Source organism: Talpa occidentalis, unplaced genomic scaffold, assembly GCF_014898055.3.
Source record: "Talpa occidentalis isolate TD23 unplaced genomic scaffold, MPIMG_talOcc4v2.1 talOcc4.15, whole genome shotgun sequence".
NCBI lineage: Eukaryota > Metazoa > Chordata > Mammalia > Eulipotyphla > Talpidae > Talpa > Talpa occidentalis.
The window spans coordinates 58,734,199-58,759,308 of record NW_023601543.1 but is presented as its reverse complement, the minus strand read 5'-3'; the positions used below and the strand labels follow the sequence as shown (position 1 = coordinate 58,759,308).

Sequence of the window (25,110 nt, the reverse complement as noted above, 5' to 3'; positions counted from 1 at the left end):
CTTCAATGGAACCAAGCAGCTTGGGAGACACTGAGAGTCAAGGAAGGATTGTCCGTGTATGGCAGCAATGAAAATGGCAATCTCCCTACTCTGAACGAGGTGTCATGACACTTGCTTGTAACAGCACTGCAGCAAAACACTGCACTGACCACTGTCATCTCCCCTTCACACTGACAATACTGCTATTACAGAACTTAAAAAGAACCACAATTAGGGCCTTCCCGGTGGCGCAGCGGTTGAGTGCTGGGTTGCGAAGCTGCCTGCAGCCTCTGCAGCGCCAGTTCGATCCCCGGCCACTGGGCAAGGGTCCCACATGGCGCGCAGACCTCTCCTGCCGCCCGCTGCTCCCCTCAGCAGTGTACTTCGGTCCTTCTGCCTGCTCTGCTCCCCGCTCTGGCTCTGGTGAATTCTCTCACCCTCCCGCGCTTCTGACTGTACCCAGTGCATGTATAAATAAATAAATAAATAAATAAATAAATAAATAAATCTTTAAAAAAAAAAAAAGAATCACAATTTGTGTGTCTCGCTCATACTCTTTGAAGGTAGAAATCCAATTTTGTTGACCACTGTGCTCCCAGAAACCAGCACAGGGTCAGGGCATGCAGGTTATAATAAATAACAATAACTGTGAAATGGAGGGAGTCTTCATTTATGACAGACTGTACGAGATGACACTTTGCTCAGAGTATACATGATGTACATGACAACACTTTGCTCAGTTTTGGGGTTATTGCTATCAATATTGACTGTATTAAGTGAAACAGAAGAAATATATATTCATTTAAAAGTATTAATAAACCCATTATGTTAACCTATTTTAATGAAAAATATATTTCCAAAACAAACAAAAATTAGTGAGAAGAGATTCCTTGCTTTACAGTTTTTCAAATCTCTTTTAACGCCTGGATTAAAGGAAGACATGGGTCTTACAGCTGTTTCTGTATTCGATCAACAGATAAGTCAATATCACATGCTACACAGACTCTGGAAAACTCCACTGTGCTGTACACTGTGAGAGAATGAAAGTAAAAAATAACAAATCATTTATTAATACTATTACTAAATCAGTTTTGACCACACAGATCCCCTAAAAGGGTTTTGGAATTTCTCACCTTAGGCTCTACTGACATTTTGGCCCAGGTAATTCTTTGTTGTAGGGTGTTCTGTGCCTTGTGGGGTGTTGAGCAGCATCCCTGGCTTCTACCCACAAGTTACCAGTAGCACTGCATCTCCCCCTCTAACGTCTCCAGGACATAGCCAGATGTCTTCTGGGTGGGGGCAAAATCACCCCCACTTAAGAACCACTTTCTCCCTCTCTCTCCCTCCTCCCCCCCAACCCCCGTTTCTCTCAACCCCCATCCCTCTCTTTATACATGCAGACAGCAGGGTACTCTCTTAACACTTCTTAATACTCACACCCGTACTTTGTTTACTTTCTACCATAAGGACTAAAAACTAAAAGCTCACTTTCCTAGCTTCCCTTGTGAGTACTACCCTCTTCCTGCCTGGAAGAAGGTGGAGAGATTGAATAAAGTGTAGCCATCTTGTGCGCATGGGACAAGTGTAGCCATCTTGTGCGCAAACCCAACTGCAGGGCAGTAGAAAGACTGATGCCTGACTGTGGTATGAGCTGGGGTACCAGCGTGGGGTCATTAGCCAAGATAAGCAGCTACTTGTTTAAGCTAGTATTAGCCAGCCTTTTCTGTTACTGCAGCCCAAAGCATTACTGACTCAATTAGAAAACTACACTAAACACTTAGCTTAGAGAGTTATTATAAGCCAACCAAGCACTCTTACAACCACCATCCAGTTAAAGGAATGGAACTTGGCCCCCAAAAGAAGTCTCTCTCCCTGCCCTGTTACATTCCATCCCAATCTCAAACCATTTCCTCTGCTCCAAAGTAACCACTAACCTTGTATAGTAAGCATTTCCATGCATTTCCTTATAGTTCTATCATCCACATATTTTCCCTGACATTACTGTTTGGTTCTTCCCATTTTAAAATTTATTCTTTAAGTACTTTTTTTACATCTCTCTTACTCCACGTACGTTCCTCCTCCATTCCTTTCTGTTGGCTCTCATGTCATAGTGTACCAGTGTTTAGTTCTTCCATTTCTGAATTTTCCAATACTGATGTATGTAGTTCTTTTATAACGTCTATCATTTTCTCAATTTCCTATAGCTTTTTTTGAAATATGAATACATTTTCATCTGCTTTTGGGTCTTCTATTTTTGGTATGACTTCCTTATCTGTACCTTTATTTTTCAGAGGGTTTATTCCAATTTTTTCATACAATGTTTTCCTGAAGTTCCACCTCAATCCATTTCTGTGGCTTTTATCAAGTAAGGTGAGTAGTGGGTACAAGACCCAGAAGAGCTGCCCTGGTTTCATGACTCTAGGGCTCCCTCTTCTGGTCTCACATTAAAGTATGAAAAATATGGCCTCAGAATGTAGCAACTTCTCCAACACATTTTGGATCCATTTCCTCTGATTTCCTCCTCTGTCAGTTTCGCTTTCTTTCTCCTTCAATGCCCTGTCAATCAGGGTCCATGATTCTAGTAGTTCATTCATAGGGAGTGGCTCTGTCCTTCCAGAGACCTCTTCACTGGGTCCTTTCTGAGAGCTTGGGTCACTCTGGCAGCCTAGGACCTCCTCCAGTATTCTTGTACTCACACAAATTAGTCTGCAGAGTTCCCTCCCAGTTTTAACTGTTATCATATTTGCCCACAAAGTTCTTTCCTTCCAGTGGAAGCCCTCATTCTGAGTGTGAATGCTGGTGGGAAATATCTGTGTTCCATGACAAAAGAATCAGCAAACAGCCCTCTTTTCTCCCATCTGCTTCATTCTGCATAGCTGCTCTTCAGATCTCTAAGTTTCTATGCTGTTGGTGGTTACCCTCCCCTGCCAGGCTGATATTTGGGGATTCCCAAGGATACTCTGTCAGCTAGTTTTGTCTCTGTGTTTTTTTGTCTTGTGCTGTCCAACTTTGAATTTTTTTTATTCATTATTATTTTTAAAATTTTATATTTTTTACATCATTTTTCATTTTTGCACAATGTATACATTTTCATCTTGGTTATAGTCCCCATACAATTCCCACCCCCCTTGTTTTGATCCTACTCCCTCCTTCCCCCCCCACCCTGTAGTGTGGAAACAAACCAAATACCCAAAAAAAGATGACTGGATCAAGAAGATGTGGTACATATACACAATGGAATATTACTCAGCATTCAAAAAAGATAAACACATGCAATTTGCAGCAACATGGATGGCGCTGGAAGGGATCATGCTCAGCGAAATAAGCCAGAAAGAAAAAGAAAAATACCAGATTGTCTCACTCATAGCAGGAATTTTGAATTTTTTTAAATTAGGAATTAAAGGAGATTCCAAAATAACACACCCCATCATCATTAAGAATAAGCAATAAATAATTTGGATTGAAAAATGTGGACTATATCATCAGCCTGCTTCAGGCAATTATAAATCTGGGTGCTAAAATCACTATTCTAAGCATTGGATGCTAGCTAGACAGCAACGGGTAGGGAATCACCAGCAACTATAGTTCCCAAAGGACACACCATCTTCATACACAGGATGTAATGTCAATTTCCTTCCTTCACCCATATGTACAGCTTATCAGGTTATATAACAGGAAAAAATCTTTAGGAATAAAGCTAAAAAAAGTGCTTATTTTCTGGATTGTTTATTTTTTAGATAATCACATGAACAATATTTGTGGGTCTTTATATAAAATTTGGTGGTTAACTTGACTGGGTCATAAGGTGCCTAGATATTTGGTTCAACATTATTCTGGTAAGTCTATGAGAGTATTTCTAGATGAGAATTACATGCGAATTAGTAGTCTGAGTAAAGTAGATTGCCCTCCCCAATGTGGGCAGACCTTATCCAACTTGTTGAAAATCTGATAACTAGAACAAAAAGGCTGAGTAAGAGGGAATTCACTCTCTCTGCTTCAGCATCTCTGACTTGGTACATATATCAGTTTCCCCCTGCCTTTGAACATGGACTGGAATTTATGCCATCAGCCCTTATGGTTCTCAGGCTGTGGAACTACAGATCTTTGGCTTTGTAGCACTCACAATCACATGAGCCAATTGCTTATAATCTCCATAATTGCACACTCTGTCTCCTTCTATTCCTTTTCCTCATTCCATATATATGGAATGTTCTGAAGAACCTTGATTAATACAAAACCTTTACTCTTAGTAGCTTGCCAATATATGACAGGAATGATCTTGTTTTAATTATGTTGAAGAAAAATTAACAATGATAATTAACAACAACAATAATTATTGAGGACTTACCATGAAGCAGGTACTATGCTAAATATTTTACAAACTCATTTAGTTCTCATAAAATCCTAGAAGGAAGGTAGTCCATTTCCCCTGAATTAAAGATGAACAAAACAGGCCCTGTGTGATGGGGTACTCTATGCTGAAGTATCAAAATTCCCAAAATGTCAGTAGCGGAATCCAAGAGAAGTTTTGCCCATTACTCATACAATAGACACATCCACTGGGTGTTGGCACCAGAGGCCTCTGTGCACATAAGTCACGTGGGGACTCAAGACTGGTAGAGGCTAATTTCAACAAAGAGAGCACAGGGCTGGCAGCCCAGGAGACATGGGTCTCAAAAACTTCATCAATCAGGGTCTTAGCAGGAAAGAGATGACACCCTCAAATTGAGCAATTTGAGCAGAGTTTAATACAAGGATTATTTCTTCAAGTGTGAGCAGAGTATGGAAAAACACAAAGTAGAGAGCAGTACTTGAGGTTGAAAATAGGGAGCTTTTATACAATCCCTAGACCCAAAAGACAGAGATGGAATGATTACCAGAACCAGGAGCTATGCAGGAAGGCTGCCATTCTACATCCCACATTCTTTTTACAAAGCAGGGTGCTTCAATCAGCTGGGTCCTCAATTTTCTTAGAGTGTTAATATTAAAATATGGGAGTAAAAGAGGCCATTGGTTTTGGAACACTGAGGTTCGTCAGAACCACACAACAGCCTAAAGCTGTGCAATCCACTGTGGTAGCCTTAGTTGCATGTGGCTATATAAATTTAAATTACATAACATAAAATAAAATGGAAAATTCAGTTCTTCTATTGCACTATCCTCCACGTGGTTACTGGCCACCTTAATGAAGCTGGCAGATTACAGAACCTTTCTATTACTGCAAAAAGGTCTATGGGATAACACTGATCTAGAGGAATCCTAGGAGGCACGGAGAAATGGAGGTGGGGTGGTTCTTAGTATCTCAGGTCATTAATGTTCAGAACATTAGAAAAGAAGGAATGAAACTATCATTATTGCAGATGGTATGTTAACATATGCAGAAAATCCTGAAAGTTACCAAAAAGCTACTAGAATAGATAAATATACTAAAGTGGCAAGCTGCAAAATTAACACATAAAAACCCATTGTATTTTTATATACAAATAATGAGAAGAAAACAAAATCAAGAAAATTTTTTTTTATAATTGCATCAAAAAGAACTAAATACCTAAGAATTAATAACTAAAGAGATAAAGGATTTATACAACAACAACAACAAAAAAAAACTATGAGACACAAAAGACAGAGAATAAGACATAAAGAGATGGACACATATTCCGTGTTCATGAATGAAGAGAATTAATCTTGTGAAAATGACTATTTTATCAAGAGCAATATATAGATTTAAAGCCCCATTAAAATCCCAATATTCTTCACAGAAATAGAACCAAAAAAATACTGCAATTTATAAGGAACCATAAAAAACCCCTGAACAGGTAAAGAAATCCTGAGGAAAAAGAAAAAAAATGGAAGCATCAACTAACCTAATTTTAAACTATATTATAAAGCAACAATAGTTAAAATAATATAGTATTAGAATAAAAACAGACAAAAGGATCAACATGATTGCAAGTCCAGAAATAATTCCACATAATATAAAAAAACAATGCTACACAAAACAGACAAAACCAAACTAAACAAACCCTTGAAATCTGACTGCAGAACTGAGGTAACCAGAAGGGGAGAGAAGGGAGTGAGCAAAATGGGGAGGGGCCAAATGGATTATAATGGAGGATTATTGGGGCTGTGTGGTGGGTGTGGTGTGATGACATACATCTGTAGAGGTGTGACCCTATAACCCTAAAGCATATACAGTGTTGTAAACCAACGTTATCTCAATAAACATAATAAATAAAGAGGTACAGAGGAGGGACACAAGGTTAGGTGTGTAAAAAAATAAGATTTTCTCATTTCATTTGCAAATCTTACTTCAAAATAAAAACCCGAGAAACTTAGAGAGAACTACAGTTAATGCTGCAGCATTAAGTGCAAGTATATTGATGTTTATTTTGAAGTGTATTAAAAAGTATGATGGATAGAATTATAGATGGATAGATATATGACAAACCAAATATAGTAAAATAATCTCAATAATACAATAATCTAGGTGGTGAGTACATGAGTTTATTATAAAAATCATTTACCTTTGCTAAGTGATTTTTCAGAATAAAAAGCTGGAAAAGAAACAAACAAAACCCCAAAGATATAGAAAGTAGAACGGGGGTTACCAGAGACTGGGGGAGGGAGAGTGGATGCTGCTGTTTAATATGGTCTACAGTTTCAATTGTGCAATATGAAAAAGTTCTGGAGATTGGCTGCATAACAGTGTGACCATATTTAATAATGCTGAAGTGTACACTTAAAAATTAAGATGGTAAATTTTACGTTCTTTTTATCACAATAAATACAGTAATAAAAAGGAAGGGGGAAGAAAGGGAAATACACACCCCTCTTAGAAAAGACATCTAAGTCTGTCAGACCACTTTCCAGTCTCTTCCTCTAGCTTTTCATGTTAATACTACAGCCTCCCTGCTGCGTCTAAAGCTAATGATTGTTTTGAATTTCTGAAGATTTAAATAACAGAATATCATAATATCAAGCCAAATATGCAAATACCTGGGTCAGTAGCAGAGATAATTGCTCCAAAAAAGAGACAATCTGTGTAGTAAAATTTATCTGAGAGCTGTCCCACAATCTTCATAAGCTTCACCACACCATACATGAGATTCCTACAGGAAGGGAAGGGAAAACATGTCAGAAGGAAAAGAAAATCCTCCTAATTGAGTAATCCAGCAAATAAGCGAGCAGAGTAGCACCGGCACAGTGTAGTTTAACAGGAAACTTGTGAAGATACCAGGTAGCTGTGGTGGCCGGACACTTACAGGAACATGTGCAAGTAGGACTTTGACATTCCATTTTGAAAAGTTGTGCTTACTAACAACTGTAAGTATGGTCCTCAATTAACAACAAAATGAAAGCATCTTAAGCAACTGAGTTATAGAGAAGAAAGGAAGACAAATAACCTTGCAAGAAATTGTTAGAAAACTCACGACATTGTTAGATAGTGCGTTTAAATTCATGGAAATAGGTGGACTGGGTGAAGTTGGGTAGAAAAAAATGGATTAGTCAAAAATATCCAAACGATCAAATTTCTCTGCCAAGAGTTACTTCAAAGACTGGAAGAAGGAAAACTCTCCAAACATCCTACTAAGACATCAGTGCACCTACTGACTTATTGGCGACTTGCTCTCTGTATGGGTCAGGCAGGTCAGCAAAAGTCCATCTCACCTCGTGCAGAATGTGACGTGGCCCAAAAGGGACCTCCAAGTTAAATATTTCAGTTTGGCCAGAACACATTTCCTACAGGACAGCTTATAAATTGGGAGAAATATGGGGTTTTAAAAGGCCTCAAACGTATTAATAAAGGTGCGTGTAGGAACGGGATGTGGTGGTAGTGCAGGGATTAGGTAACTAAAATAACCACAAAATAGACTCATTTGCACCCTACAGCCAACCCTGTGACAGTAAGATTCTTTTTTTTTCTTTTTTTTTTATATTCCCCATACAATTACAACCTCCTTATTTTGACCCCATTCCCTCCTTTCCCCACCCCCCACTCCCCATAGAGTGTCTCTGGTTCATAGTTGTTTGTTGATTTTTATATTTTCTTTCTTATAGTTATTCATTTTCCTGGTCCCTTATTTAAGTTTTCTAGATTCCTGCTATGAGTGAGACCATCCGGTATTTTTCTTTTTCTTTCTGGCTTATTTCACTGAGCATGATCCCTTCCAGCACCATCCATGTTGCTGCAAATTGCATGTGTTTATCTTTTTTGAATGCTGAGTAATATTCCATTGTGTATATGTACCACATCTTCTTGATCCAGTCATCTATTTTTGGGCATTTGGGTTGTTTCCAAAGCTTAGCTATTGTAAATAGTGCTGCTATAAACATAGGGGTGCAGGTGCTCTTTGGAATTGATGTTTCTGTGTGTGACAGTAAGATTCTTGATGGTAAGGACCATGCCATTGCTCACTTTTGTATCCTGAGCGCCGAGAATAGTAGAATGACTATGTTAGGGACTCAAGAAGTATTTGCAGAAATGAATCTTTGAGAATCAACAGTGATAACTTAATGCTTGCCTGCTGCATGCAGGATACTGTGCCAGCCACATAAAACAGCTCTATTTCAATTCACAATTACTCAGTGATACAGATTTGAGTTGTCCTTTGTTGCTTATGGAAGGCTGCTTTTATCTACCTTTTAAATACTTCCTCAAATAAGATCTTCCTCTGTTTCCTTTTATCACAAGCATTGACCTGACACGGACCTCTCTGGCGGCCTTTTCTCCCTCTCACCTCCCATAATACCAATGTCAGTTATCTAACCTGTCACTCGTCCATGGCTTGTCCCCATGAAAGGACGTCTAAGCACCCTCCTTTTTTTAGTGCCATAAAAAACCCTGGCTTTATCTCCAGTTTTCCAGCTATTTTTTAAAAAGAACTAAAATCTGCACTTTATTCAGATCCCCTTAGTCTTCACCTAATGTCCTCTTTCTGTCCCAGGACCCCGTACCACATTACTGCTAGTGGCCCTACCTCTCTCATCTCTTAGCTTTGATCGTTTCTTAGACTCTGCTTGTTTTTGATACCCTTGGCAGTTTGGAGTGCTGGTCAGGTGTTCTGTAGACTGACCCTCAATTGGGACTTATTTGGCTTTTTCTCTCAGGATTAGACTGAGGTAATGTGTTTTAAGGAAGAAGATCCAGAGGGAAAGTGCCATTCTAATAACAAATATCAAGGGCTATACGAGACTATAAACATGACTTACCACAGCTGGTGCTAATGTTGGTCACCTGGCTGAGGTAGTGTTTGTCTGGTTTCTCTACTCTAAAGTCACTTTCTCTCTCCTAGCCATACCTTGCCCTTTGAAAGGAAGTATACACACAGCCCCATGATCAAAGGGAAATGGAGAGTAAGCCCCACCTCGAGAGGGAGTGTGTCTATGGAAATTATTTGAAATTCTTCTGCAGAGATTTGTCATTTCTTCCCCACTTAGTTATTCATTCATTTCTTCATATTAATACAGACTCAGATATTACCAGTACATGTTACTAGTATTTTATACTTTGGGGGATGGCCCCATATAATGTTAATTATTTTGTTGTTCTTGGACCATGGGGGGAGCTTGTAGGTTGGCTCTGTGTCTACTGGACATGCTCCACATTCATTTATTTATTTGGTTCCTTCTTTTTTTAAAAGAACTTCCTGACTTTTGAGCACTACAAGATGCTCCACCCTCATCTTGTTATATCTGCTGTCCTGAATTTACGATCAGCTTTTTCTGCAAGAGGTACTGGTTCTTTTTTATTTATTTATTTATTTATGCATACAAGAGCTGGGGTACAGGCCAGAGATGCAGGGGGTGAGAGGATCCACCAGAGACAGAGTGGGGAACAGAACAGACTGACTGAAACACACTGCTGAGGGGAGCAGAGGGTGAGACAGGAGAGGTCTGCTTCGCCATGTGGGTTGCTCCCTGGCCGGCCAGGAATCGAACCCGTGCTGCAGAGGCTGCAGATTGCTTCATAGTGCGGTGCTTAACCCCTTGCGCCACCAGGGAGGCCCCGAGGTACTGGTTCTTTTTATCAGAGAGTATTAGAAATCAAAATTTCCTGACTATGTATAATCTTAATTATTCTTAATTTTAAACAGTCACATATGGCTAACAGCTACCATACTGCACAATGTAGTTGCAGAACTTGAACCCTGTCTCCACAAATATCAAAATACTGGACTTTGGCTGTTGCCAGAGGTTGGAGGAGGGATATGTTGGTCAAAGATTACCAATTTCCAGGTGTATATGAATGGGTTTGTTGGGGTCTAATGTCCACAGTGTGGTGATTATAGCTAATAATGCTGTGCCATATATTTGAAAGTTGCTAAGAGAACAGATATCAAATGTTCTCACCACGAAAAAGAGATGGAGGCAGTAGCTAATGCTATGGTGATAATCATTTTGTAGTATATAAATGTATCAAATCAACATGTTTTAGACGTTAAATTTACATGGTGTTATATGTCAATTTATATCCCATTACAGTTGAGAAAAAATATTAGACTCTGAACCCACACAGATCTCATCTTTTGGAAAGCAGTAGATTTTGCTAAAGGTCCAAGAGTCACTTACCCAATAATGAAGCAAGAAACAGCAGTTCCCAAGAAGGCATAGGCCAGAATGGACCCGAGGTTTCTGAAAAAATGTCTCTGGAAAAAAAAAGACAGGAATCACATGGTGACTTTTGACAGTGAGTGTAAGAAATGCACTAAAAGTCTCTAAAAAGTGAAGCTTTATTAACTTTTTAGCAGTTACTCCTGAATGAAGTTATTTAGCATTAAACATCATGTTTCTAAAACATTTTTGCCCTAATAATCACGGAACAAGCAAGGGCTCAGTAAATTTCAAAAGAAAAATTTATTCTGGCTGATTATGATGAGAGAGAGAGAGAGAGAGAGTGAGAGAGAGAGAGAGAGAGAGGAGAGAGAGATAAATGCATGAGAATGAGCGACTATAAGTAAACCCATCATTTTCATAAGATTTAACATAAACGATTTTATTCCATTGATTCAGCTAGTCACTTCCAGTTCTTTTGGTACTTTAGGAGATTATATATATATATATATAAATATATGACACTAATGAAGTATGAAAGTGCTATCTAAGGAGCTTTCTAGCTAATTCAATGTCAGAAAACAGTGTCCTAAAGATCTGCGGTGTCTCCTCATACTCATCTGGATTCATGTTTTGGAGCCTTGGAAAGAGAGAGATGTGGAGAAATGAGAAACAATTCTATTTAAGATAGGCGTGTGTGTGTGTGTGTGTGTGTGTGTGTGTGTGTGTGTTTGTATACTTATACCAATATAAATCTAGTAACTATTCAAAAAGAGGTGGCAAAACTGTAATCCTCTCAACGTTTCTGTACATTGGTAACCTTAGAAACACACACTCACACACACATGTGCGTGCGTCTTTAGGCTTACTAGATGTTCTAATGAGGAAAATCACTGTTCTTGGGATCCTGAGCCATGGTCCTTATTCTACAAGCATAAGCTGTTCTCATCTGACAATCAGAACTGTTAAACAAAAGCAGACAAACACAATCCCCCAAACACCCTAACTAAACAGGTACTGGGGATACTTTACCTAAAAGTTTAAAAAGGCAGGAGAGCCCTACCATGACAGCTGAGCAATATCAGGGAAAGACAGCCCAGCAAGGAGAACTTGGCCTGGATCACGTAGCCACTCTGACAAAGGGCTGTGGAACCCCCAGACCAGCATTCCAGACCTGTGCTGTGGCCTTCCCTGATGCCCTCACCTCTCTGGGGTTGTGAAGAAGGCGTCCAGGAATGCCTAGTGCCCTAAAGCCACCAGCACAGAAGAATCCTTCAAGGGCTTGCCATGCTGACAGTCACCAAATGAGGGTGCTGTTTGTACTATATAGATGTATCATGTTTGCCTCTTAATCAGTCATTGTCCCCAGTCTTTATTAAGCTAATGTATTTACATACCAATGACTTGAAAAAACTAGTTATACTGAAAAAAATCAACAACTGTGAGCCTTCTTGCCTTCCAGAGCTCTATGAGGGCTAAAATCAGAGCAGGCTAGGGGAGATCAGGGACAAGACATAGGGCCAATGAAATTCATGGGAGGTATCCAGGAATAAATTTTAATCCCAATGCACTTTCTTTTCAATTGTCTTTTAGAAAACCATTATGGTTAGCTTGAACGCACTCTGCAAATTCATATTCATGTTATTAGTCAAAGCAAAATAATAGGAATATAAATCTGCCACCAAAACTACATTCATAATATATTCTAAAGTTAAGTCCCTCCTTCCTTCACTCTCCACTCCCCCCCCCCCCCCCCCCGCCCTTTAAGCAAAACCAAAGGTAATGTTAATGATACTTTGTTCAAGTTAGAAAAAAGGCCCATCTACATGACAATTATGTATACACAAGTCAAAAGGGCCTGAATATTTCTGTCCACAGACCTGAAGTTAAATGGTCAAATTTTTATTACACATTTAACTGACAAGAGGTTTAATCACAAATGGTGGCCATGTAAGAAGCCACTATTTAAAATCCCTTTATAAGGGAAAGAGACTAAACTAATAGTTGATAATCTGAAAGACTAGCATTTCAAAAACAACTTAAATTAGTAACTAGCATAATCTGTCAGGTATGTTTTCTTCTGAGAACATGCAAGTGAGGAAGGGAAAGCTCTGCAAAGACAAAGCTGTTTTTCAACCACCAGAGTGGCTTTCACAACCAATGATGGCTTCATCTTCAAACGACTATGTATAACTTTGATTGTACCTTAAGATTAGTTACTTAAAATATCCATTCATCCCCCCATTTGATCTGAAGGGGAATTCTCTAATTCCCCACTTAAGGAATATTATTATTTAATGTCATAATGTAGATTATTTCAATTAAATAAACAGATAAGCAAGCAAGCTAATTACAAAAGAAAAAAGAGTAACATTATTTACAATCCCTAAAATCATGCAGTGGGGGCCTCCCCGGTGGCGCAGCGGTTGAGCGCTGGGTTGCGAAGCTGCCTGCAGCCTCTGTAGCGCTGGTTCGATCCCCAACTGCTCCCCGGCCACAGGAGGAGGGTCCCACATGGCGCGCAGACCTCTCCTGCCGCCTGCTGCTCCCCTCAGCAGTGTACTTCGGTCCTTCTGCCTGCTCTGCTCCCCACTCTGGCTCTGGTGAATTCTCTCACCCTCCCGCACTTCTGACTGTACCTAGTGCTTGTATAAATAAATAAAAATAAATCTTTAAAAAAAAATCATGCAGTGGGCCATACTCATACAATCATCCTATCTGTTACAAGTCAATAGCTGACATATAGGCTCAGATGACTTTGACAACCTCATGGATTAGTCACATAAAGGATACTTTTTTTTTTTTTAACAGAAAGCCTAACTCCAGAGGGAATGTAGCACAAAGCAACAACCCTGGGCCTTGGGGTCAGAGAGACAGGCCATCAGACAGGACCTTGACTCAGTCTCACACCACCTACTTAACCTCACACATGTCACTGAGTCATGCTGAGCTTGGCTCATCATCAGTAAGAGGCAGGGACACTCTGCATATCAGTGAGTGTACAAATGTGTGTTGGGCTGGTATGCAGAAGCACAGCTTCCTGCTCCTCACACATTCATCATGGAGAGAGGACTTATGTTCCATTCCTCCTCCCCCAAAGGTGATGTGGCAAGGATGGTCACTTGATCTCTGAAAGAAGAGACTGGCTTTACCCTGACTTGCAGTCTTTACCTTTCTGTAGCAGGTGGGGAATTGTTATTGTTTCTCTATCCTCCATGCTGTTAGCAAAGAGGCAGCCTTTGACAGGCCAAGAAATTTCCAGCCTCTCTCCATTTCGGCCTCCCTGCCTTTGACTGTGATCATTTTGGCAGTAAGGGCATCTGTCTTCAATTTATGAGCTAAGCAGTAAAGGAGTCCCAGTAAGAAGGGCTAAGCTGAATCATCCAATACATATTACCAGAGACTTTTGGTCATAAATCCATCATTCAATTACCAGTTAGCTCCTGGGTCCATTTATTCATCGATGAGTTGGACATCTGGGGGAAAAAGCTAACCTACCACCCTCACCTTCTTACAGAGTTTCTATGATGATGAGAAATAATGTATGTAAAAGAAGAAATAAAGACTATCTGTAAAGTTCCCAACACATATCAGATGCTCCATAAACTGTAACTGTATTTATGTTGGTTGGAAACAGTTTTAGAATCCTCTGAAAAATTAAAATACACAATTATTCTTTGACAGAGGAACCAACCCAAAGAGCAGGCGTCTTCTCATAAGATGAGCTAGGAAGTATGCCATCCTCTATGTTCTGAAAGGGTTGACGTAGGACTGGTATCATTTACTCCTTAAAGATCTGATAGAATTCATCAGTGAAGCCACTGGGACGCACAGAAAAGTTTTTAATTATAAACTTAATTTATTTCATTACTATAGGGCTGTTCAAGTTTTCGATCTCTTCACAAGTCACTTTTGGTCATTTGAATCTTTCATGGGTTGTAGAGATGCCTCCTCTTTCTTTCTGATATAGGCAATTTGTTTCTTTCCACTTTTTACTTCTTTATCGATGGATCTAAAGGTTTATCAATTTGGAAGGCATTGTGTAGTTCCTAAGGATGTTGTTGAGTTTTATTGGCAGCTAAGATCTCTCTTCTCTAGGCTCACAGAAAAAATTTCCTTTAGTCCCCATTTAGAAGGAGAGCTGAGGCAAACTCCTTGGCTGTTATCTGAGGAAAGATTTTTTGAGTCTAATTTTCACAGAATACTCCTACAAGAGGGGAAAAGGGAGCCACTCACACTATTTGTAAAGGTAATCGGTATTTTAAATGACTAGGGATGTAGGCCCAACCTTGCTGCCAAGCATAATGACCCTCAGTAAGAACAGATGTCTTTAACTTTTTATTTTGGAGTAATTATAGAATCAGAGAAGTTGCAAAGATAGTATAAGAGGTCCCATATAATTTTAAAGCCAGTTTCCTCCACTGGATCTATCTTACATGACTATAACAGAATATGAAAACCTGGGAAATATCAAAACTATAATATGGTATCAGAACCAGAACACATGCACAACATGTGCACAATTTTAGGTCATTTTATCACATGTAGAGATCCATGTCCCACTCCTGTAATCGAGACTCAGAACTCTTCCACAGCCATGAAGATCTCCCTCTCGCTATTCCTATGCAGTCACACCCACTCCCCTCTTACCCCTACCATCCCTAACCCCTGGTATCACTAATTTGTTCTCCATCCTAGCATTTTTTCTTCATTTCTAGAATGTTATATAAATGCAATCATACAGTAAGTGGCCTTTGCAGAGTGGATTATTTCCATTCAGTATAATGCCTCTGAGACCCTCCCAGGTTGCTGCATGTCCCTCTGCTTGCTCTGGCAGGCAACAGGACACCAACGGCCGTCACATTTCTCGCTGAGCACTCTTCCATGGTATGGATGCTCGCTTAACCATTCGCCTACTATAGGACAATTTGATTCTTTCTGGTTTGAGGCTATTATAAAAAAGTTGCCATGAGCAATCATACACAGGTTTTTACATGAATGTAAGTTTTCATTTCTCTGAGATAAATCCTCAGGAACAAAATTACTGGTCATATGGTAATTTCAACTTTAGTTTTATAGAAACTGCAAAACTTTTCCAGAGAGTGGCCACACAATTTTATATTCCCACAGGCACTGTATGAGAGTTCCAGATTTTAAAAACAGAAATGAATCACTGCTGATGAGTCAACTAAAGACTATGAGTGGGTGCAAAACACAGTAATAAGCAATCTGGGAGAAGGGAAAAAAACTACAAAATTATGTAGGTAAATTAACATAGATATTCCCACGCTTAAAAAAAAAACAGTCAAGAAAAAAAAAATATTGGCAAAAACCTCTTACCTTCTTTAAACTGTATCCAGCATGAAAAATAATTGGAGGTAACAGAATGTTGAAAAATACCTCTGGATCAAATGTTACCTAAAAGTTTAAAAAGAAAACGGTTTAACATCAATTGGTGCTATAATATTTTCTTAATATTTTAAGCCATTGACTAAAGTTTGAACATTTAAAGCAAATGGCATAATGTGAAAAACCGTAGAAGCATGACAGGAGAGGAGCCACGGTTCCTCAGTGAACTGGCATGTTTTTCTCCACACCGTGCTCTGACTTCTGCTCCAAGTATGTTGCTGACTACACATCAAGATGCAACAGGTCAGTGCAATTTTGAGAACTCAGGGAAAGTTTCTGATCAATGTTCTTATTTATTTTTTTACATATACTTTTGGCTCTTTTTTTTTTAAATAAATTTTATTTTTATATTCCCCATACAATTGCAACCCCCCATTCTGACCCCAATCCCTCCCCTCCCCTCCCCCCACCCCCCCCATAGTGTGTCTCTGGTTCATAGTTTTTTGTTGATTTTGATTTTCACTTTCTTATAGTTATTCATTTTCCTGGTCCCTTATTTAAGTTTTCTAGATTCCTGCTATGAGTGAGACCATCCGGTATTTTTCTTTTTCTTTCTGGCTTATTTCGCTGAGCATGATCCCTTCCAGCGCCATCCATGTTGCTGCAAATTGCATGTGTTTATCTTTTTTGAATGCTGAGTAATATTCCATGGTGTATATGGACCACATCTTCTTGATCCAGTCATCTAATTTTGGGCATTTGGGTTGTTTCCAAAGCTTAGCTATTGTAAACAGTGCTGCTATAAACATAGGGGTGCAGGTGCTCTTTGGAATTGATGTTTCCGTGTCCTTTTGGCTCTTTTTAATGCTGATCCAAGTTTTTAAATAAGAAATAAAAACACCTTGATGTTTATCAAATTTATGGCTCAACTGCAATGAAGGATGCAATTGTGATTCTTCATTAATTTTGTGGATCCCCTACAGAATCATTTACAAACATAATTCCACCAAATCCAAATCTCTTTTGAGTGACCGGTATTCTGTGATATGTGGTGTGATCAAGATCAAAGTCTCCAGTGATACTAGAGGCTTCCCTAGCATCAATATAAATTTAGCAGCTCTAACAAGACTGAATTACCTGTGGGCTTGATACTGGGAAATCATACTGAAAGTATTAGCAAAATCTTATCACATCCTGGGCCTCCCTGGTGGCACGGCAGGTTGAGCACCACACTGTGAAGCTGTCCGCAGCCTCTGCAGTGCGGGTTGGATCCCGGCAGGCGAGAATACCACATGGTGCGGCAGACCTCTCCTGTCGCACCCGCTGCTCCCTCAGCAGTGTATTTCTGTCCTCTGCCTATTCTGCTCCCTGCTCTGTCTCTGGTGAATCTTCTCACCCTCCCACACCCCAGTTCTTGTATAAAAAATAAAAATAAATCTTAAAAAAAAATTCTTATCACATCCAGACAAGTATTAGCATTGCATAAGCCTCCTAACCTTTTTTTTTTTTTTTGTTTTCATAAATAGGAAGCGACAGACCATGTCATTGCCCTCCTCCTTAACTCCTCTCCTCATGGATGTATGTGTGGTGGGGGAAGTTTCTGCTTCACACTGGGCAGGGGAATTGAATATTGATAGAATTTGCTGACAGTTTATAGATGAATGCTTCAGCACAGAACACAAAGGTCATGTTCACTCTAGATTCAGCAGGTTTGATTTGATTTGGCCATTTAATTATAAATATAATGTTTGCAAAAGTAAATTAACTGAATAAAAAGCTCTACTATAAGGAATCTATAAGCTATTTAATTTATTTATTTATTTATTTATTTATTTTTTAATAATAAATTTTATTTTTATATTCCCCATACAATTGCAGCCCCCCCATTCTGACCCCAATCCCTCCCCTCCCACCCCCGCCCCCCTAAAAGTGTCTCTGGTTCGTAGTTTTTTGTTGATTTTGATTTTCACTTTCTTATAGTTATTCGTTTTCCTGGTCCCTTATTTAAGTTTTCTAGATTCCTGCTATGAGTGAGACCATCCGGTATTTTTCTTTTTCTTTTTGGCTGGAGGAACCAGAGGAGAGCAGAGAAGCTCACCCAAGATGCCGGCCAGTCCCAACTACACAGTGTCCCAACGCATACGGCAAATTAGAAAACAGACAGTAGGGAGGAGAAGAACCACACGCAACCTAGCAACTCCCCAGGGAAAAAGCACACCACAAAAAGAAAAGCAGCCCCCAGATTGCAACGACAGTAACTTGGAAGAACTTCTGAGCCTTCCAGAAAGAGAATTTAAAATTGCCGTGATTAAAAAACTGACAGAAGTCATAAAGGAAAACAATGATAAGGGAAAAATAATCAACGATCAGAAGAATGCAATTGAGTCCCTAGAGAGGGAAAACAATGGTCAGAAGAATGAAATTGAGTCCCTAAAGAGGGAAGTAAAAGAAATGCAGGAGATCAAAGAATTAATGGAAGAACTAAAGAATTCTGGGAAAAGCAATGAAAGCAGAATAGATGAAATGGAAGAACGAATAAGTAATCTTGAAGACACAGAAATAAAAAGAACTAAAACAGAAAAGGAAAGAGAAGTACAAAGGAAAAAGAACGAAGAAAGACTTCGGGAACTATCTGACTCCATGAGGAAAGGAAATATAAGAGTTATAGGAATACCAGAAGGAGAGGAGAGAGATGTAGGAACAGAGAAAATATTCAAAGAGATAATTGAAGAGAACTTCCCAAATGTGAAGAAGGAGCTGAAAATTGATATACAAGAAGCAAGAAGAACACCAAACTTCCACGACGAAAGGAAAAATACAGCAAGACACATAATAGTAAAGCTCCCAAGAATCCAGGACAAGGAAAAAATAATGAAGCTGGCAAGAGGGAAGAAACAGGTAACATTCAAAGGAAAGCCAATCAGGCTGACATCAGACTTCTCCGAAGAAACACTACGGGCAAGGAGAGAATGGAGGGACATAGTCAACAGACTCCAAGAAAACAGATGCCAACCAAGAATTCTCTATCCCGCAAAGCTCTCCTTTCTCTTTGAAGAAAGAATATGGACCTTCCCAGACAAACAGAAACTCCGGAATTTCATTGCAACTAAACCCCCACTCCAAAAAAATACTACAAGGAGTCCTAAAGCCAGAACCTCAGAGGGACGAATAACAATGAAAGAAGGCCAAAAAAAAAAAAAGTTATTAAAAGAATAAATAAATAAAATCAAAGGAAAGACAAACACAATGGCAAATACAGATGCTAACATATCAATATTAACTCTAAATGTAAATGGACTAAACTCTTCAATAAAAAGACACAGAGTTGCAGCCTGGATTAAGAAACAAAACCCAACCTTTTGCTGTCTCCAGGAAACACATTTAGCTACAAAAGATAAAAATAGGCTCAAAGCTAAAGGATGGAAAACAATCCTACAAGCAAATGGACCAAAAAAGAAAGCAGGAACAGCTATACTTATATCAGATAAAACAGATTTCAAACTCAAAAAGATAAAAAGAGACCCCAATGGTCACTACATTATGATCAAGGGGACAATACTTCAAGAAGAAATAACACTCATTAACATATACTCACCAAACGAAGGAGCACCAAAATATATCAGACAACTGTTATCCTCCTAACCTTTTTAAAGAATTAATTTGTGTTGGTAGATTAATTGGCTTCTATTTCAATTATTCTAAATCTTTGGTGTTTTTAAAGTTAGTGCTTCTCTATAAAAACCAGGAATGTTAATCACCCTAATTAGAAGCAGACCAGTTTCTCAAATTATGTTTTATTCCATCTTCTTTCTGAAGAGTAGTCTGCCATGCAGGGAATGTTCCAATGAGAAGGGTGTTGGCCAATACCTACCCTGTATGAGGACACTGGGGCCAGAGGGAGTGTAACTTGTCAAAAGTCACCAAATCCAGTTAGTTCTGACCAGCACAAGTGTCCTGACACCTGCTCTACCACTCAATACTCTTTATGTTAACCAGGCTGCTTCAACTTGCCTCCTCACCCTTAACTCACAACAATCTCAGCCTTCTTTATTCTCTCTCCTTTGTTTTGTGAGGCAAAAGTTTAAACAGTGAGGATCTGAATAAACAGTTTTCTAAAGATAATAAAGTCAACTTCATCTATTATGATGTAAAATATGGAAATGGACTGGGATCTCCGCCCCCCCCCCACTGTATACAGTTTAAAGGACTCAAGGAACCATTTCAAAACAGCCATTAGTGTGGCCTTTAATTTCACAAATGTTTATGGAAAGCCCATGTATTCTTATGAAGAGATCAGAGCAAAGAGCTTACTAGCACAGCTGGGACACAGAGGATATGGGCATGTTTAATGCCCCAGTTTGACAATTTTCTTCAAAGATTAATTAGGGTAGATTCTGAAAATACCAATAATTTAATTTTTGGAGCACCATCTATACTCTGCCGTAGAGTGTAAGCCTTTCTACACATTAGCACCATGGTGTGTTAAAAGGGGTTCCACATAACCTGAATCTCCCAGAGCTTCCACACAAAGAAGCCTTCCTGCCATTAAGCCTGCGTCCACAGGGTGATAAGATGTATACGGATAGATACTGATGCCTTGCTTATCCTGGAAATCACTCAAGTAAGGAGATATAGAATCCTTTCTCCTGTGGAATAGTTTAGCTACCCACAAGATCAAATAAAAAGTAATGTTTGGACTGACTCGAACAACACTGAGAGTTCAAATTTGGTTCCTTCTTGTCATCATAGCCCACAAACTTGCTAGCAAAACTGAGAGCCATAAATGCTACCGATGTCCCGGAAGACTAAAAGGATTTCTTTCCACAAGGTCAAGACAGGACTGGAACATCAAAAACCATGTCAGGACAAGTGTGGCCCCAGCTCACCTTCCTCAGCATGTCATTCTGTTCCACACTGTTGATCTTGCCAGGGCTGATTTCTCCTTTCAAGGTATATTCAAAGAACTTCCCGCTGACATTCACTAACAAGGTGCTGAAGGCTCTGTCTTCCTGAGTGCAACTGAGTGACTTGTCATGGCCACTGGTGGCGGGGGTGCCGTACCTCAGGATCACACCGACGATGAGCCCTGAAAGAGAGTGGAAAAAACATCAGGCCTGTGGAAGGACAAACAGTGTGTGGAAATAATGACACAGTTGATTTGCAACAGCAAAGAAACTCCAAAGTAATCTAAGAGAACAGCCACAGTGTATGTATTTTAGGAGCAATTGCACCGCCCTATAAAGAGGTTAAGCATCTATCTATCCTGGTTTAAGTCGCTCAGGCAACTGAACAAGGTAGGGCAGTGCCTTTGGGAGTTATTATGGCACTTTTAACAACTGATCTCATGTCATTTCTCAGGCTTTTGGTGGAGAAAGAGGGGGAAGAAGCAAGGGTTTTCAAGCAAGGGCAGCACAAAACACAAGCTCCTTCATCTGTACCACCAGCAGCCTCAAGCCAGTCTTGCCACCATCTGCCTACAAACACCAGGCTGTGGGAATTTCTAGCTGCTAGGAATGCAACTAACTTTGCCACACAGCAGAGGGAGGAGGGGCGGAGGGGAGAATGCTTTGGCTTAGATCATTTCAAGCACTGGGTATCATGGAGAAAGTAATTACATCCCTTTAGGAGCTGAGCACCCTTGGTACAGTTTGTTTTTCTTTCCTTCCTTTCCCTTCCTTCCTTCCTTCCTTTCCTTCCTTCCTTCCTCTCCTTCCTTCCTCCTTCCTTCCTTCCTTCCCCTTCCTTCTTCCTTCCTTCCTTCCTTCCTTCCTTCCTTTCTTCCTTCCTCCTTCCTTCCTCTTCCTTCCTTCCTTTCCTTCCTTCCTTCCTTCCTTTCCTTCCTTCCTTCCTTCCTTTCCTTCCTTCCTTCTTCCTTCCTTCCTTCCTTCCCTTCCTTCCTCCTTCCTTCCTTCCTTTCCTTCCTTCCTTCCTTCCTTCCTTCTTCCTTCCTTCCTTCCTTCCTTCCTTCTCTTCCTTCCTTCCTTTCCTTCCTTCCTTCCTTCCTTCCTTTCTTTCTTTCTTTCTTTCTTTTTTTAAAGATTTATTTATTTATTTACTTATCCAAGCACTGGGTACAGTCAGAAGCCGGGAGGGTGAGAGAATTCACCAGAGCCAGAGCGGGGAGCAGAGCAGGCAGACTGACGAAACACACTGCTGAGGGGAGCAGTGGGCACGGCAGGAGAGGTCTGTCGTGCCATGTGGGACCCTCGCTGGTGGCTGGAGATCGAACCGGTGCTGCAGAGGCTGCGGGCAGCTTCGCAGCCCAGCTCTCAACTGCTGCGCCACCAGGGGAGGCCCTGGTACAGTTTTTCTTAATCATGAGTCAGGGATGGCAGAGCTGGCTTACTGGGGCTGTGGCTATGATACTCCTAAAATAATTAGCTACAAGTCTTTAAGTCTCATTCTGTTCTTAGTACAATTTTCCCTTTAGGAAAGAAACCCCAGCAAAATTGTGGATAACCCTTCAATTCCATGACTGGAGAGGAGTGCTGCTCCCCTGGTGCTGGACATGAGTCACACGTGCCCGAGGAAAAGCAAGTGAAATGTGCAAAGAACATAAATAACCACTGGACACTTCCTACAATTCTCTCTTTGGAGGAAAACTTTAGACTTGTCTAGATATTTGTTTTCTTGCTAATAACATTAAAAGACAGAATGTTGAAATGCGCCCTCATCTCATTTTACCATTTAATGTAGAAAGTGACATGAGAAAGAGAAAGAACATTTACTATATTCTATGTATAATGCTCTATAATGCCTCAACACCAAGACTTGTGAAACTCACAAAATGTTGAATAACAAATAATATATAAAATCTAGAAAAGTACAATTCTTTAAGTCAAAACTTGTCTGTATGCTTATTATGATCATTATAGAACCACATGAATAGATATTTGTAGTTTTCTGACTTTTGTGGAAAAATCAAGTTGTAAAATTTTATTACAATGTAAAAATGATGTTCTTAATCTCAAGTTGACCTTATAGGAAGCATTTTTTTCATTTTTAAAAAAAATGACTATCTTACTTTTATATCAGCATTTTACACTTCAGTATTTGTTTACATTGCCTACACATTTTGTACTGTTGCAGATACAATAGGTAGGTGCATAATTTTTATTTTTTCCATTTCTAAAGTGAAACAAATTACCTGATAATTATCATTTTAGTGACTACATAATGTTCCACTCAGTGACTTTTTTATGTTATAATCATTCAAATTTACCAATAGATGCAGGTATGTACTGAATACTTAAACTCACAATTTGTTTTTTCATGGAATTATTGCTATCTTTCCCATTTCAATATTAATTTTATTTTATTCTATTTCATTTTTTTCATTTTTGAGGCAACATTGGGATTTCATAGTCACTTTATCTTGTTAGGTGACTAACCAGGATGATGGCAGAAATGGTAAACCCCTACTTACTCAGTGGCTCCCTGCTTGGCCGTGGAGCAGACTTCCCAGTTTAGTCTCTGTCATCTATAGTTTTAGGGTTTTCTGTGAATCTTTTCTGGTAACTGAAATTGTAGGGCCACTTACATTGAAGTGGCTGCTGACCTTGGTCTCTTTGATTTTCCTGCTCCTCTTCATTACCATCTAAGGCGAGGAGAGGCCCTGGGGCATGTTGGTCTATAGCTCCCATAAATGGTCTGTCTCTCTGATCTACGTTCTTCTCCTGCACCCTGACTGCCAGAACTCTTCATCATTTCTCCCTGTACAGAAAGACTGGGATACTGTGGTTGATGCCCATAGGGTCTGTGTATGAAATGAGCCGTACACTGCTGGGCCTGGTCTTCAAGGGTGTGCTACAATCCCACTTCTTCCCCATTCTCTTTATCCTGCATATCTTGCTGGTGAGCAAATGGAGGACCCTCATAGCAGCAGTAATAGCTCTAATGATTACACCCTGCAGGTTATTTACTGCCTAGCACTGGAACACCACCAAAGCCTGCAATATTTGCTGCCTCCACATCCTTTTCTTCTTCAGTAACATCAAATTCTACCATTTCCCTTTCCCCTGTACTGTGGAGATGCTTCCTGGGGGCTATTTCTTTGTGACAGTCTGGTATACAAATAAATATTGTTTGATGTCATTCCTGTGACTGAAAACACATTTGTTTCTTACACTGAACCATTTTACTGTTCCCCTAACTTTCACCATGATGACCTTGTTGTCCTCACTGGTGGCCGCCAGTCTCCTGCCACTTTCTCTGCCTCTGCCCATGGAGTCACACTGAGTGGTGGCAGCATTGGGGGGCAGTAGGTGGGCTGTGTCTCATGGTTGTGGTGATGGGGATGGTGACTGAGGTCTTCACTCCTCCTTTGGTGTGATGGTGACAAGGCCTCCAGCAGCAGGAGGGAGGCTGAGGGCGCTCCAGGTTCATGCTCTGCTTCAGCTCAAACTCAGAATTGTTTTTTATTCTCATTTTATTCCGTAGTTAGGCAGTCAAACAAGTTAGTTAACTCGTTAGAAGTTAGCTTCTTCTAGCTAAAAAGAAACTTCTCTGAAGAGGAAATGCAAATGGCCAACAGGCATATGAAAAAATGTTCAGCATCACTTGTAATCAGGGAAATGCAAATCAAAACTACCATGAGATACCATCTTACACCAGTGAGAATGGCACATATTAAAAAAACTAGCAACAACAAATGTTGGCGAGGTTGTGGAGAAAAAGGAACTCTCCTGCACTGTTGGTAGGAGTGCAAACTGGTCCAACCACTATGGAGAGCTGTGTGGAGATTTCTGGACCTACTAAACATAGAGCTTCCATATGATCCAGCAATTCCACTCCTAGGTATTTACCCAAAGGACACAGAAACATCAATTCCAAAGAGCACCTGCACCCCTATGTTTATAGCAGCACTGTTTACAATAGCTAAGCTTTGGGAACAACCCAAATGCCCAAAAATAGATGACTGGATCAAGAAGATGTGGTACGTATACACCATGGAATATTACTCAGCATTCAAAAAAGATAAACACATGCAATTTGCAGCAACATGGATGGGCTGGAAGGGATCATGCTCAGCGAAAATAAGCCAGAAAGAAAAAGAAAAATACCGGACGGTCTCACTCATAGCAGGAATCTAGAAAACTTAAATAAGGGACCAGGAAAATGAATAACTGTAAGAAAGTGAAAATCAAAATCAACAAAAAACTATGAACCAGAGACACTCTATGGGGGGTGGGGGTGGGAGGGGAGGGATTGGGGTCAAAAAAGGGGATTGCA

At 39.9% G+C, this 25,110-nt stretch overlaps 1 protein-coding gene across 1 annotated transcript in view; it reads right to left on the bottom strand.

The window, feature by feature from the left end:
- The window catches only part of SLC9A7 (solute carrier family 9 member A7), a 76,302-nt gene extending 52,416 nt beyond the window's left edge, over nt 1-23,886 (bottom strand). Inside the window, exons 1-5 of the mRNA XM_037512492.2 lie at nt 23,802-23,886; nt 20,766-20,965; nt 15,871-15,948; nt 10,549-10,625; nt 6,976-7,088 (exon numbers count right to left, since the gene is read on the bottom strand). Coding sequence (XP_037368389.2) covers nt 6,976-7,088; nt 10,549-10,625; nt 15,871-15,948; nt 20,766-20,965; nt 23,802-23,886 — 553 coding nt within the window. The remainder of the gene's footprint in view (nt 1-6,975; nt 7,089-10,548; nt 10,626-15,870; nt 15,949-20,765; nt 20,966-23,801) is intronic.
- Nucleotides 23,887-25,110: the final 1,224 nt, after the last annotated feature.